At 37.8% G+C, this 15687-nt stretch overlaps 1 protein-coding gene across 1 annotated transcript in view; it reads left to right on the plus strand.

Moving 5' to 3' along the window:
- The window catches only part of ANXA10 (annexin A10), a 116914-nt gene that overhangs the window by 84201 nt on the left and 17026 nt on the right, over positions 1-15687 (plus strand). Inside the window, exons 5-6 of the mRNA XM_045997667.1 lie at positions 1768-1858; positions 2895-2974. Of these exons, the coding sequence (XP_045853623.1) occupies positions 1768-1858; positions 2895-2974 (171 nt within the window). The remainder of the gene's footprint in view (positions 1-1767; positions 1859-2894; positions 2975-15687) is intronic.

Consider the following 15687-nt stretch of genomic DNA (forward strand, 5'->3'; position numbering starts at 1 on the left):
AAGGGCAAAAATGAACTATTGGGACTTCATCAAGACAAAAAGCTTTCACACAGCAGAGGAAACAGTCAACAGAACCAAAAGACAACTGACAGAATGGGAGAAGATATTTGCAAATGACATGTCAGATAAAGGGCTAGTATCCAAAATCTATAAAGACCTTATCAAACTCAACACCCACAGAACAAATAATCCAATCACAAAATATGCAGAAGACATGAACAGACATTTATGCAAAGAAGACATCCAGATGGCCAACAGACACATGAAAGAGTTCATGTGAACATGTTGAGTGAGCTCAACATCACTCAGCATCAGGGAAATGCAAATCAAAATCATAGTGAGATACCACTTTACACCAGTCAGAACGGCTAAAATTAACAAGTCAGAAAAGGACAAATGTTGGTGAGGATGTGGAGAAAGGATAACTCTCCTATACTGTTGGTGAGAATGTAATCTGGAGCAACCACTCTGGAAAACAGTATGGAGGTTCCTCAAAAAGTTGAATATAAAGCTACCCTACAACCCAGCAATCACACTACCAGGTATTTACCCTAAAGATACAAATGTAGTGATCCGAAGGGGCACATGCACCCCAATGTTTATAGCAGCAATGTCCACAATAGTCAAAATACGGAAAGAGACTAGATGTCCATCAACAGAAGAATGCATAAAGAAGATATGAGATACACACACACACACACACACACACACACAGAGAGAGAGAGAGAGAGAAAGGAATACTATGCAGCCATCAAAAATGGAATCTTTCATTTGCAATGACATGGATGGAGCTATAGGGTATTATGCTAAGCAAAATGAGTCAATAAGAGAGAGACAATTAACATATGATCTCTCTGATACAAGGAATTTAAGTAGCAGGGCTGGTGTTCATGGTGGGTAGGGAGAGAAAAAATGGAATAAGATGGGGTTGGGAGGGAGACAAACCATAAGAGATTCTTAATCTCATGAAACAAACTGAGGGTTGCTGGGAGGTGGGGGGTAGGTATAGGGTGTCTGGGTTATGGACATTGAGGAGGGTATGTGCCATAGTGAGTGCTATGAAATCTGTAAGACTGATAATTCACAGACCTGTATCCCTGGGGCAAATAATACATTATATGTTAATATTAAAAAAATTCACATTTAGGGAGAGGCAGGGAGCAGGCCCTGAAATATCTTTAGAAACCTTGGAGACCCTGATTCTAATTTCAGCTTTCCAAAGACTGATATTCTAGCAGAAGAAAAAAAAAAAAAGATGAGCGTCATGAGCCTTGTTCAAATATCTTTTACCATTTTATTTAGAAATGTCCATATTGTTTTATTCTAAATGAAGGAACAGGGTTTTGGAAAATAGTATCAGGGTGCCTGGGTGGCTCAGTGGGTTAAGCCTCTGCCTTTAGCTCAAGTCATGATCTCAGGGTCCTGGGGTAGAGTCCCACCTCTGGCTCTCTGCTAAGCAGGGAGCCTGCTTCCCCCCCCTCTCTAGCTACTCGTGATCTCTGTCTGTCAAGTAAGTAAATAAAAGCTTTAAAAAACATTTAAAAAGAAAGAAAAAGAAAGAAAGAAAATAGTATCTTCTGAGGTTCAAGTGACTAGTAAATAGCAGAGCCAGAACTAAACTGGGCCTATCTTTATCCCAAGCACCTTTTCTTTCTCTTCTATCACCTCTCAGAATACCAGGAATGTTGTAAATCCTTATTATTCATAAGATGCACTATTATTCCCAGTACAACTGCCTTTGTATTTCTCCCTTTCTCTGTATTACAGGGAGCAGGCACTGAAGAAAATTGCCTCATTGATATTTTAGCTTCAAGAACAAATGGAGAAATTTTCCAAATGCAAGAAGCCTACTGTTTGCGTAAGGAACTATATTTTACACACATATAAACTTTATATTTTTCAAATAACACAAAATATTTCAGTTTATGTGTTTTTAAATTTTTTCTAAGACACTTTTATGTTTGAAATATCACTCACTCAAGACCAATTAACTCAGTAAGTAAAATTGATGATTAGGTTATCAAAACTGAAACGATTCTCTAGACAATCAAATTAAGCAAAGTTTCCAGGAAAGTAATTGCAAGTTTCTATGAGGTGAGTGTTTATATTAATGCAGGCAAGTTCACAGCACCGAGCTTCAGGAGCATTTTATTTCTGACCCAGTATAGACCAGGTATATAGAAAAAGATAGGAAAGGACAATAACCACTCAGCAAATTCTACAAATATGGGTAACTACTCCACTTTAAATCTCATAATCACTGTGATCTATCTTAAAATCTGATTTTTACATATTTTAAAAGTAGAAAAGATAACTATCATCATTTTCAAAAAAGTTTAAAGCCTTAAGTGGCTTTGCAGTGTGTATTACTTCCCATTGAATGTCAAGAAACTATTCTAGACAGTTAGCCCTGTTGCATTTGAACAAGAACAATGGGAATTTCCCAAAGGGAATGAAGTAAGAACCCTCACATAAAATATTAAAAGGAGACAAAGCACTTGGGAAAAGTGCTGGTATGGATATCAGTCTATGGAAATAGAATGCAGAATTTCAAATTTTGAGAATTAGAGAACTTGAAATGACTCTCCATATTGTTTTTCAATTTTGGGATAAAGATAATAATTTTTTAAGAAAGAAGACTTGTCCTATGTTACTGTTAGGTGTCCACATGTCTTTGGTGGAGTCTTTAGGAGATTGACTTCATCTGAGTAGAAGGCATTTAAGAGACAATAATGTCAATAGCTTGTGTTTCCCATGCTTTCCACTCACAACTGGGGAAATAATATTAACTTATCCAAAGTATGTTGATATATGGTACTCTAGTAAATCTCACCTTTAACATGGAAGGTTTTTTTTTTGTTTTGTTTTGTTTTGTTTTGTTTTGTTTTTCCTAGAATACAGCAGCAACCTTCAAGAAGACATTTACTCAGAAACCTCAGGACACTTCAGAGATACACTCATGAATCTGGCCCAGGTATGAAATTCAAAACTTCACATCATTTTGCATTACTAAGAAAACATATGTTTCATTTTCAAAAACTAGGACAGAAAACTCCAGTTTAACAGTAAATTCTATATTTCCCTCAACTCCCTTCTCCTCCATCTCATGTCCTCCATGTTATTTGTTATGCTCCACAAATACGTGAAACCATATGAGACTTGACTCTATCTGCTTGATTTATTTCACTCAGCATAATCTCTTCCAGTCTTGTCCATGTTGCTACAAAAGTTGGGTATTCAGCCTTTCTGATGGAGGCATAATACTCCATCCTGTATATGGACCACATCTTCCTTATCCATTCATCCGTTGAAGGGCATCTTGCTTCTTTCCACAGTTTGGCGGCCATGGTCATTGCTGCTATAAACATAGGGGTACAGATGGCCCTTCTTTTCACTACATCTGTATCTTTGGGGTAAATACCCAGTAGTGCAATTGCAGGGTCATAGGGTAGCTCTATTTTTAATTTCTTGAGGAATCTCCACACTGTTCTCCAAAGTGGCTATACCAACTTGCATTCCCACCAATAGTGTAAGAGGGTTCCCCTTTCTCCACATCCTCTCCAGCACACGTTGTTTCCTGTCTTACTAATTTTGGCCATTCTAACTGGTGTAAGGTGATATCTCAGTGTGGTTTTAATTTGAATCTCCCTGATGGCTAATGATGATGAGCATTTTTTCATGTGTCTGATAGCCATTTGTATGTCTTCATTGGAGAAGTGTCTGTTCATATCTTCTGCCCATTTTTTGATATGATAATCTGTTTTGTGTGTGTTGAGTTTGAGGAGTTCTTTATACATCCTGGATGTCAACCTTTTGTCTGTACTGTCATTTGCAAATAACTTCTCCCATTCCGTGGGTTGCCTTTTTGTTTTGTTGACTGTTTCCTTTGCTGTGCAGAAGTTTTGATCTTGATGAAATCCCAAAAGTTCATTTTTGCTTTTGTTTCCTTGGCCTTTGGAGACATATCTTGAAAGAAGTTGCTGTGGCTGATATCAAAGAGGTTACTGCCTATGTTCTCCTCTAGGATTCTGATGGATTCCTGTCACACATTGAGGTCTTTTATCCATTTCGAGTTTATTTTTGTGTACGGTGTAAGAGAATCATCGAGTTTCATTCTTCTACCTATAGCTGTCCAGTTTTCCCAGCACCATTTATTGAAGAGACTGTCTTTTTTCCACTGTATATTTTTTCCTGTTTTGTCGAAGATTATTTGACCATAGAGTTGAGGGTCCATATCTGGGCTCTCTACTCTGTTCCACTGTCTATGTGTCTGTTTTTATGCCAGTACCATGCTGTCTTGGTGATCACAGTTTTGTAGTACAGCTTGAAATCAGGTAATGTGATGCCGCCAGTTTTGTTTTTGTTTTTCAACATTTCCTTAGCAATTCGGGGTCTCTTCTGATTCCATACAAATTTTAAGATTATTTGCTCCAGCTCTTTGAAAAATACCAGTGGAATTTAATCGGAATGGCATTAAAAGTATAGATTGCTCTAGGCAGTATAGACATTTTAACAATGTTTATTCTCCTGATCCAAGAGCATGGAATGGTCTTCCATCTTTTTGTGTCTTCTTCAATTTCTTTCATGAGTGTTCTCTAGTTCCTTGAGTACAGATCCTTTACCTCTTTGGTTAGGTTTATTCCCAGGTATCTTATGGGTCTTGGTGCTATAGTAAATGGAATCGATTCTCTAATTTCCCTTTCTGTATTTTCATTGTTAGTGTATAAGAAAGTCACTGATTTCTGTACATTGACTTTGTCTCCTGCCACGTCACTGAATTGCTGTATGAATTCTAGCAGATTGGGGGTGGAGTGTTTGGGGTTTTCCATTTAAAGAATCATATCATCTGCGAAGAGAGAGAGTTTGACTTCTTTATTGCCAATTTGGATACCTTTTATTTCTTTGTTGTTTGATTACCGTTGCTGGGACTTCTAATACTATGTTGAACAAGAGTGGTGAGAGTGGGCATCCTTGTCGTGTTCCTGATCTCAACGGGAAGGCTGTAAGCTCTTTCCCATTGAGGATGATATTTGCTGTGGGTCTTTCATACATAGATTTTATGAAGTTCAGGAATGTTCCCTCTATCCCTATACTTAGAAGCATTTTAATCAGGAATGGATGCTGGATTGTGTCAAATGTTTTTTCTGCATCAATTGAGAGGACTATGTGGTTCTTCTCTCTTCTCTTATTGATTTGTTCTATCACATTGATTGATTTGCGAATGTTGAACCATTCTTGTAACCCAGGGATGAATCCCACCTGGTCACGGTGTATAATCTTTTTAATGTGCTGCTGGATCCTGTTTGCTAGGATCTTGTTGAGAATCTTTGCATCCATATTCATCAGTGATATTGGTCTGAAATTCTCCTTTTTGGTAGGGTCTTTGCCTGGTTTGGGGATCAGGGTAATGCTGGCTTCATAAAAAGAGTCTGGAAGTTTTCCTTCTGCTTCAATTTTTTGAAACTGCTTCAGGAGAATTGGTGTTATTTCTTCTTTGAAAGTTTGGTAGAATTCCCCAGGGAATCCGTCAGGTCCTGGGCTCTTCTTTTTTGGGAGGTTTTTGATCACTGCTTCAATCTTGTTACTAGATATCGGTCTATTCAGGTTGTCGATTTCTTCCTGGTTCAATTTTGGGAGTTTATAGTTTTCAAGGAATGCATCCATTTCATCTAGGTTGGTTAGCTTATTGGCATATAACTGTTGGTAATAATTTCTGATGATTGTTTCTATTTCCTTGGTATTAGTTGTGATCTCTCCCTTTTCATTCATAATTTTATTAATTTGGGCTTTCTCTCTTTTCTTTTGGATTAGTGTGGCCAATGGTTTATCAATCTTATTGATTCTTTCAAAAAACCAGCTTCTAGTTTCATTGATATGTTCTACTATATCTCTGGTTTCTATCTCATTGATCTCTGCTCTAATCTTGATTATTTCCCTTCTTGCATGTGGAGTTGGTTTGATTTGTTGTTGATTCTCTTTAAGGTGTAGAGACAGCCAGTGTATTCTGGATTTTTCAATGTTTTTGAGGGAGGCTTGGATGGCTATGTATTTCCCCCTTAGAACCGCCTTTGCTGTATCCCATAGGTTTTGGACCAAAGTGTCTTCATTCTCATTGGTTTCCATGAATTGTTTAAGTTCTCCTTTGATCTCCTGGTTGATCCAAGCATTCTTTTTTTTTTTAATTTATTTGACAGAGAGAGATCACAAGTAGAGAGGCAGGCAGAGAGAGAGGGAAGCAGGCTCCCTGCTGAGCAGAGAGCCCGACGCGGGACTCGATCCCAGGACCCTGGGATCATGACCTGAGCCGAAGGCAGCGGCTTAACCCACTGAGCCACCCAGGCGCCCCTGATCCAAGCATTCTTAAGCAAGGTGGTCTTTAGCTTCCAGGTGTTTGAGTTCCTTCTGAACTTTTCCTTGTGATTGAGCTCCAGTTTCAAAGCATTGTGATCTGAGAATATGCAGGGAATAATGTCAGTCTTTTGGTATTGTTTGAGTCCTGCTTTGTGACTGAGTATGTGGTCTATTCTGGAGAAGGTTCCATGTGTACTTGAGAAGAATAAGTATTCTGTTGTTTTAGGGTAGAATGTTCTGTATATATCTATGAGGTCCATCTGGTCCAATGTTTCATTCAATGCTCTTATTTCTTTATTGATTTTCTGCTTTGATGATCTGTCTATTACCAAGAGAGGCATGTTAAGATCTCCTACTATTAATGTATTCATATCAATATGACTCTTTATCTTGATTAACAGTTTTCTTATGTAATTGACTGCTCCAATATTGGGGGTGTAGATATTCATAATTGTTAGATCATCTTGGTGGATAGTCCCTTTAAGAATTATGTAGTGTCCTTCTGTATCTCTGACTACAGTCTTTAGTTTAAAATCTAATTTATCTAATATGAGAATGGATACCCCAGCCTTCTTTCTAGGCCCTTTGGCATGAAAGATGCTTCTCCATCCCTTCACTTTCATTCTGGGTGTATCTTTAGGTTCAAAATGGGTCTCCTGTAGACAACATATGGATGGGTCCTGATGTTTTATCCAATCTGCAACCCTGTGTCATTTTATGGGTGCATTTAGGCCATTCACACTGAGAGTGATTATTGATAGATACGTTTTTATTGACATCGTGTTACCTTTGAAGTCTTTCTGTCTGTAGATTGTCTCTATATTTCTGTACAATGATATTCTTAGGATTTTTTCTCTTTAATAGAACCCCCCTTAATATTTTCTGCAGTGTCATCTTGGTGGTTGCATAGTCTTTTAAGCCTTGCTGGTCTTGGAAACTCTTTATCTCTCTATCCATTTTGAATGTCAGTCTTGCTGGATAAAGTATTCTTGGCTGCATATTCTTCTCATTTAGTGCCCTGAATATATTTTGCCAGCCCTTCCTGGCTTGCCAGGTCTCTGTAGACAGGTCTGACGTTATTCTAATGGGCTTTCCTCTGTATGTAAGGAGCTTCTTTGTCCTAGCTACTTTCAAGAGGGTCTGCCTACAGTTATAATTCTTCATTCTTGCTATCAGGTGTCGCAAGGACTTTCAAGAACCTATAATCTTGGGGGAAACCATTCCGCCTCTAGTACATGAATGCTGTTTCCATTCGTGAGATTGGGAAAATTTTCATAGACAACTTCTTCCAGTATATCTTCTAAACTTCTTTCTTTCTCCTCCCCTTCAGGGATTCCAATAATTCTGATGTTGGAATATTTCATGGCATCATTTATTTCCTTGATTCTGTTTTCGTGGCTTCTGAGCTGTTTCTTCCAGGCTTCCTCCTGATTCCTTTCTCTCTATCTGTTTGTCCTCCAGATCACTAATTCTATCTTCTGTTTTAGTTACCCTAGCTTTTAGAGAATTTAGATTAGATTGGAACTCATTGAGAGCATTTTGAACATCATCCCTGGTGGCTTTCAGTTCTGCCCTAATCAATTCTGTTTGGTCATCCATGGCTTTCCCCAACCTAGCTATTGCCTGGATAATTGTTAGCCTGAATTCCTTTTCTGACATATTGTCTATGTTGATAGCCATTAGCTCTGTTGCAGAAGGTCCATCTTCTGTATTTTTCTTCTGTTGGGCATTCCTCCTCCTAGTCATTTTGGTGAAAGATGACTGAACAGATGTAGCTGGATGTATCGACTGTGGTGCAGTCAAGATGCACCCTGGAACGCTTCTGAGCAATCAGGATTCCCCACCCAAACGAGAGAAAAAAAGAAAGGAAAAAGAAAAAAAAAAAGAGAGAGAGAGACAGGAAAAAACAGGAAGATAAAAGAGAAGGCTCAGCCCAAATGGGCCCCAGGGTAAGATTTATGAAGTATACAAACAAAAACAGACAAACAAAAAGACTGGTAAAAGTATATGACAAGAGTGGAGTCTTTTGGGTTTTCCACATATAGTATCTTATCATCTGCGAAGAGTGATAGTTTGACTTCTTCTTTGCTGATTTGGATGCCTTTAATTTCTTTTTGTTTTCTCATTGCTGAGGCTAGGACTTCTAGTACTATGTTGAATAGCAGTGGTGATAATGGACATCCCTGCCGTGTTCCTGACCTTAGCGGAAAACTTTCAGTTTTTCTCCATTGAGAATGATATGTGCCCTCTATCCCTACACTTTGAAGAGTTTTGATCAGGAAGGGATGCTGTACTTTGTCAAATGCTTTTTCAGCATCTATGGAGAGTATCATATGGTTCTTGTTCTTTCTTTTATTAATGTGTTGTATCACATTGATTGATTTGCGGATGTTGAACCAACCCTGCAGCCCTGGAATAAATCCCACTTGATCGTGGTGAATAATCCTTTTAATGTACTGTTGAATCCTATTGGCTAGTATTTTGGCGAGAATTTTTGCGTCTGTGTTCATCAAGGATATTGGTCTGTAGTTCTCTTTTTTGGTGGGATCCTTGTCTGGTTTGGGGATCAAGGTGATGCTGGCCTCATAAAATGAGTTTGGAAGTTTTCCTTCCGTTTCTATTTTTTGGAACAGTTTCAGGAGAATAGGAATTAGTTCTTCTTTAAATGTTTGGTAGAATTCCCCTGGGAAGCCGTCTGGCCCAGGGCTTTTCTTTGTTTGGAGATTTTGGATGACTGTTTCAATCTCCTTACTGGTTATGGGCCTGTTCAGGTTTTCTATTTCTTCCTGGTTCAGTTGTGGTAGTTTATGTGTCTCTAGGAATGTATCCATTTCTTCCAGATTGTCCAATTTGTTGGCGTAGAGTTGCTCATAGTATGTTCTTATAATTGTCTGTATTTCTTTGGTGTTAGTTGTGATCTCTCCTCTTTCATTCATGATTTTATTTATTTGGGTCCTTTCTCTTTTCTTTTTGATGAGTCTGGCCAGGGGTTGATCAATCTTATTGATTCTTTCAAAGAACCAGCTCCTAGTTTCATTGATTTTTTCTATTGTTTTTTTGGTTTCTATTTCATTGATTTCTGCTCTGATCTTTATGATTTCTCTTCTCCTGCTGGGTTTAGGGTTTCTTTCTTGTTCTTTCTCCAGCTCCTTTACGTGTAGGGTTAGGTTGTGTACTTGAGACCTTTCTTGTTTCTTGAGAAAGGCTTGTACCGCTATATATTTTCCTCTCAGGACTGCCTTTGCTGTGTCCCACAGATTTTGAACTGTTGTGTTTTCATTATCATTTGTTTCCATGAATTTTTTCAATTCTTCTTTAATTTCCTGGTTGACCCATTCATTCTTTAGAAGGATGCTGTTTAGTCTCCATGTATTTGGGTTCTTTCCAGCTTTCCTCTTGTGATTGAGTTCTAGCTTCAGAGCATTGTGGTCTGAAAATATGCAGGGAATGATCCTAATCTTTTGATACCGGTTGAGACCTGACATCAAAAGAAATGAAATCTTGCCATTTGTGATGACATGGATGGAACTAGAGGGTATCATGCTTAGTGAAATAAGTCAATCGGAGAAAGACAACTATCATATGATCTCCCTGATATGAGGATGTGGAGATGCAACATGGGGGGTTAGGGGGATAGGAGAAGAATAAATGAAACAAGATGGGATTGGGAGGGAGACAAACCATAAGTGACTCTTAATCTCACAAAACAAACTGGGGGTTGCTGAGGGGAGGTGGGGTTGGGAGAGGAGGAGGGGGTTATGGACATTGGGGAGGGTATGTGCTATCGTGAGTGCTGTGAAGTATGAAAACTCACAGACCTGTACCCCTGGGGATAAAAATACATTATATGTTTATAAAAAAAATTGGAAAAAGAAAAAAGTATATGACAAGAGAAAAAAAAAATATATATATATAAAAGCAAAAAAAGGAAGAACCTCGTCAAAAGAACCCCAAGTATAAGATTTATATACTATCAGGACAAACACAAATACACAGAAACACTGGAGGAAGAAAAAGATGGAAGAGTGCTTATAAGTTCTCAGTGTGGGCGAGGAAGGTTATTTTGATTCTTCCTGGATGTATCTTGATGTCTTTGTTAAAGGACTCAACTTTCCTAAGATAAAGGGGGATTAAAATTGGTTTACCTATAGGGGTAGCATTGATTGGGGAAAGGGGATTACCTTGACGTTTAACTCTATATGTATATTAAAAAATACAAATTAAAAAATAATAAATAGACTAAACTAAACTAAAATTTAAAAAAAATTTTTTTTAAATAGAAAAGCAAAAGAAAAACACGGGTGTATGTATCAAAAAGTTCAGGTTAGAAGGTTATTAAGGAATTTGATGTACTGGACATCTCACTGTGACAGTAAATAAGTTAAAAATTATCTATATGTATAAAAAAATGAGTCAGAATAGTGATAACGAGTTAAAAATAAAAGTTGTATCTATGAAGTAGTGGTGGTTGTTCCACTATTGTCCTTTTTTTTTTTTTTTTTTTCTTTCCTGGTTGGTTTTCTGAGGGAGGAGCCTGCCACATGGGTTTTCAGTCAATGATGTTCCCTGAGTTAAGTCCTCCCGCCCCCCTCAAGGGGGTGGGCTCTGAGGAAACCGTTTTTTTCAGGCTTTTGTTCTCTGGAGGTTTTTATGTTTGTTCATATGTTTTCTCTCGCCTTGACAGCTTTTGATGGTTTTTGGAGATTTAGAGGAGAACAAACTGCACCCCGACCTCCCTCTCAGAAAGAAGCCTCAGAATGCTCTGCAGAGCTGCTGGCAGAGTAGGTTCTGAGTCACCATCCCTGGGGATGCAGGATCTCCTCCTTGTACCCAAAACCATGGCCACGGCAGCTGTCTGGGCAGCTCCAGACTGCCAGAGAGGTTCCAAGCAGTGATCGCACACTGAGATTTTCCCGCTGGCCCGGGCTGGGAGTGCCTGGTTTTTCCGGGTCTGTGAGCTCCCGGCTAGTGCCTGTGAGCACCTCTCCCAGGGGAGGGTGTGGGGCGTGGGTGTCTGGTGCACGCATCTCAGGAACGCCATCTGGCAAGGCTCCCAGCCCCTCATGGGAGCCGGACCCCACGCGTTCTTGGGTGGGCTGACGGCTCAGGCGCGCTGGCATCTCAGGGACCAAGATCTGGTTTCTCTGCCACACTCTCTCTGGCTCAGCACCAGGGGAGGCTGTCCTGGGTCCGAGGACTTAAGCCCCTGTCCCTAACCGCCCTGATTCTCACAATTACCCCTGCGATACTTTGCTCTTTTTTGAGTGCTTTCAACCAGACTCCAAGTTAATGCTGGTCCCCAGACGCAGAGCACTCTCGTGTTGGGGTGTTACTTTCCAATCAGTCACCTCTGGTGGCTCCCTCCCCCTTTTGTTTATCTTCCGATATCAGTCATACGTTCCCACTCCGCTTTACCTGCCCACTGGCGTCTTCTGCTTCTGTAGAGATCCAGACGTGTATAATTCTGATCTCAGTCTGATTTCATGGGTGATCGGAGTTCTTTGGTAGGTTATCCACTCACTTTAGGCTACAGGTTGAAATGCCGCCTCCTCCTACTTCCCTGCCATCTTGACTCCCCCAGATTTTAATTATTTTTTATTCTTTTTATGTGGTATGGGTGTGTGTGCCCAAGTTATGCTCAGTTTTTTTTTTAAGATTTTATTTATTTATTTGACAGATAGAGATCACAAGTAGGGAGAGAAGCAGCCAGAGAGAGAGAGAGGAGGAAGCAGGCTCCCTGCCAAGCAGAGAGCCCAATGCGGGGCTCGATCCCAGGACCCTGGGATCATTACCCGAGCGAAAGGCAGAGGCTTTAACCCACTGAGCCACCCAGGCGCCCCAAGTTATGCTCAGTTTTGAATTAGGAATAAAAATTCCTCAGGAAAACGTTGCTGAGAAAGCCAAATATTAACTGCAGCAGGTCAAGGAGAGATTGGTAATTTGGACTAATTGGATTTTTTCAAATTGTTCACTTGAAAAAGATGATATAGTACTAAGCAAATCCACTTTTGGTTAAATTTAAAATTTTCAGGATCTCCTGGAGGGCTTAGTTGGTTAAGTGTCTGCCTTCAGCTTGGGTCATGGTCCCAGGGTCCTTGTGATGAGCCCCTAATATATTATCAAAGTACTGAATCATTGTGTTATTACACTAATATTATACTATGTGTTAACTAACTGGATTTTAAACAAAAATTTCTTTAAAATTCTCTCAATTTAGAAAGGTCATAATTTTTTTTAATTTTCAACAAGTAATGCTACAAAATATAAATTAAAGAACAATTTCCCAGTCAGACATTCATACTGACACAGGCATTGCCCCTAATAAAGGAAAGCCACCAGTCCCATTGTAAATCCATAAGTTGCATTCTAATATCAAACAAGTTTTTATTTTCTTAATATCCAAGTAGAAAATCATTTCAGTTTATTGATGAAAAATATACATTGTCTGGTAGGAAATAAAATGTATTTTATTAGGATGACTTTGTATTCCATTAAAGCTATATCATAATCCAGTTTCTGCTCTCAAATCCTGCTTCCTTCCTCTTCCTTCCATAAGTGTTTCTCCCAAGCACACTCCATAATAAATAAGACATGCACTGATCTCCGTCTCAGAGTCAGCTTTCCAAGGAACCCAAAGGCTATATCTCCACCATGTAGAGACAAGGAGACCCAGGCTTAGAGAAATTATGTTTACACATCTACTGAATGAGAGGGACAATATGAAAACAGGCCTAAGTACACTATCACCCCATTGTTTAAATCTAATTTCTATCTTCGGCCCCATTTGACTCTACTCCAGTTATACTTCTATTTGGTAAAATGTCAATGACTAATACCCAAATAACCTCCTAAAATTTCTATACCTCTTAAATAGTTGAGCTATAACTCACTTAGAAGTACTGACATCTTAGAATCAGGATTGCAGTGGATTTTTTTAAAGCAAAGATTCTTATATTCCAGAAAAAAAACCAGTTCTGAAAATTAAGCATGACAGAAAATAAGTCATGAGGGAAATAATCAGTGAACAATATTCTCTCAATGTAATAAGGCAATCAATCTTATTCATAATTGCAGTTCCTTTTCCATGAAATTAAATAATAATGCTTTATTATTGATAAAGTGTATATGTGAGTATGCATATTTATATATATAGTAATATTATCTATATAGACATACATATTTTAAAACAATGCACTAATTTATGTTAACATGGTTTTACCTAATTTGGATTATGACTTTATAGTATAAAGTATTATTAATTAATTTCAATTTCTAGAGTTGGAACATTAAATTGTGTTTTTGTGTTTAACTTTGAAAGAGCTTTTCAATGTAGTAAAGTTTTCCTTCCAATATAGAACATCAAAAAATGAGGGTGAATAGAAACCTAGATTTTATAAGAAGCCAAGGAAAAATAATTAAGTTTACTTAAGGATGAAATACTTATAAGGTTTCATAGTACATTTCTCTTAAAATGTAAAATAAACTTTACAAGTATAAAACAATATGCATTTCATAGAAATTACTTATATTACAAGATAAAAATGGAAGGAAAAAGAGGTATCTTAGTATAATTTCCTCTAATAATAGTCTTTTTGAAGATCAGAAGTCTCATGTTAATCCATAATCTTATTTATAAATAATTATACATATAATTAAATGTATAATTTCTCTTAGATTTTTTAATATTTTAAAGATTTCCCATTGACTTTCAACTTCTACATTAATGGTTCTTCTGTTTGGAGTTTCAGATTTACCATTTGGATTAGTAAATCTAGAAGGTTGGGAAAAAATAAAAAGTGAATTAGGGAACTGAAAAGTTTATCATTTCCCCTCACAACTATTTGTGGCATAAATCACTTCAGAGAGAATGTCTAGACATTTTACAAAAGGAAATGTAATTCCATCCTAAAGGTTGTGCAATTTAGACTGGTGGTTCCCGCCAGATAACTGAGGGTTACTTCAGTGTGAACAAATCTCTTCTACCCTATAGTTGGAATCGTTATTCTCTCTCTCAATCTCTCTATGTCTGTCTCTGTCTTTCTCTTTCTCAATCTCCCTTTTTCTCTGTATATAGATGATTTTCCTCTTAGCCATGGTTGTATGTCCTTGTATTTATTATTTACCTTCTTGAGATTCAGATGAGATTTACTCTGTAAATTAAGGAATGTGAACCATTCTTCTCTCAATTCTCTCCTAACACAAATATTCTAAAATTCAATTATTGTAATTACATCCACTACTTCCATCTACATTTTTTTTCATTTTTTTTAATTTATTTATTTTTTCAGCGTAACAGTATTCATTGTTTTTGCACAACACCCAGTGCTCCATGCAAAACGTGCCCTCCCTATTACCCACCACCCGTTCCCCCAACCTCCCACCCCTGACCCTTCAAAATCCATCTACATTTTATTTGATTCTCAGAATCCAAGTAAAGACTCTGTGGCTTTCAACTTCTTAACATCATGAAAATCAGGCACATTTCTTTTGTGAATTAGTAGAGACTGAGGGAATTGGAGCACAGGAACCTTAAGATATTCATGAAATGGAAAGTGTTGAAAATTATTATCATATTTTTCTGGGAGAGAAGATTTTTTACTTAATCTTTAAAGTATTTTCCAAAAAGGATATTTCTAGTAAGGAAACAACTCAGCTGGAACACCTTCTTCTTGAAAACTAATGCCAATCATTAAATGGGCTTACAACATTCCGTGCTTGCTTTTATTAACTAGATTTACGGGAGATGTAATTATCTGTCAAATAGTAAAAAATTAGTCACTTGGAGTTTAATTAATCAGTATGTGCAAATCACACAGGAGATGATAAATGTTCTCAAGGAAGGAGTGGAAATGACCCAACTGAACGCTTACTCATCATAGCTGTTAGGATTTTCCTTACGATGGTTTCTCAAACTTGTACAGCGAGACTTCTGGGGACGTTATTGCCATCAGAGTTCAGTAATCATCTGTAGTCAACTTACACGTTTCAAATATTTTCAGCTAGATTCTCATTCCCTTAATATCTTTTTTTCATAGTTTTATTTTGCCCCAACCCAAATTCTGTACTCATATATACCATTTCTCTGTTACACACACCATGCTGCTATCTTAGGCTTTTCACATGACAGCTTGACTCTGACTCTGATTTAGTGGAAAAAGCTAAATCTAACATTTACCTATTCACATTTTTAAATCTACCAGTCTGCTTAAAGTGCTTTTGATAATTAACTGCTCAAAAATGTAAACAGACAAGCACCATTTCAAGTTCAATGTCAAAACTTACATTTCAAAAATACTTCAGAAACAGAGAACTGCAGAAATTTCTTAAATATTTCTC

The sequence above is a fragment of the Meles meles genome, chromosome 2 (genome assembly GCF_922984935.1).
Source record: "Meles meles chromosome 2, mMelMel3.1 paternal haplotype, whole genome shotgun sequence".
Lineage (NCBI taxonomy): Eukaryota > Metazoa > Chordata > Mammalia > Carnivora > Mustelidae > Meles > Meles meles.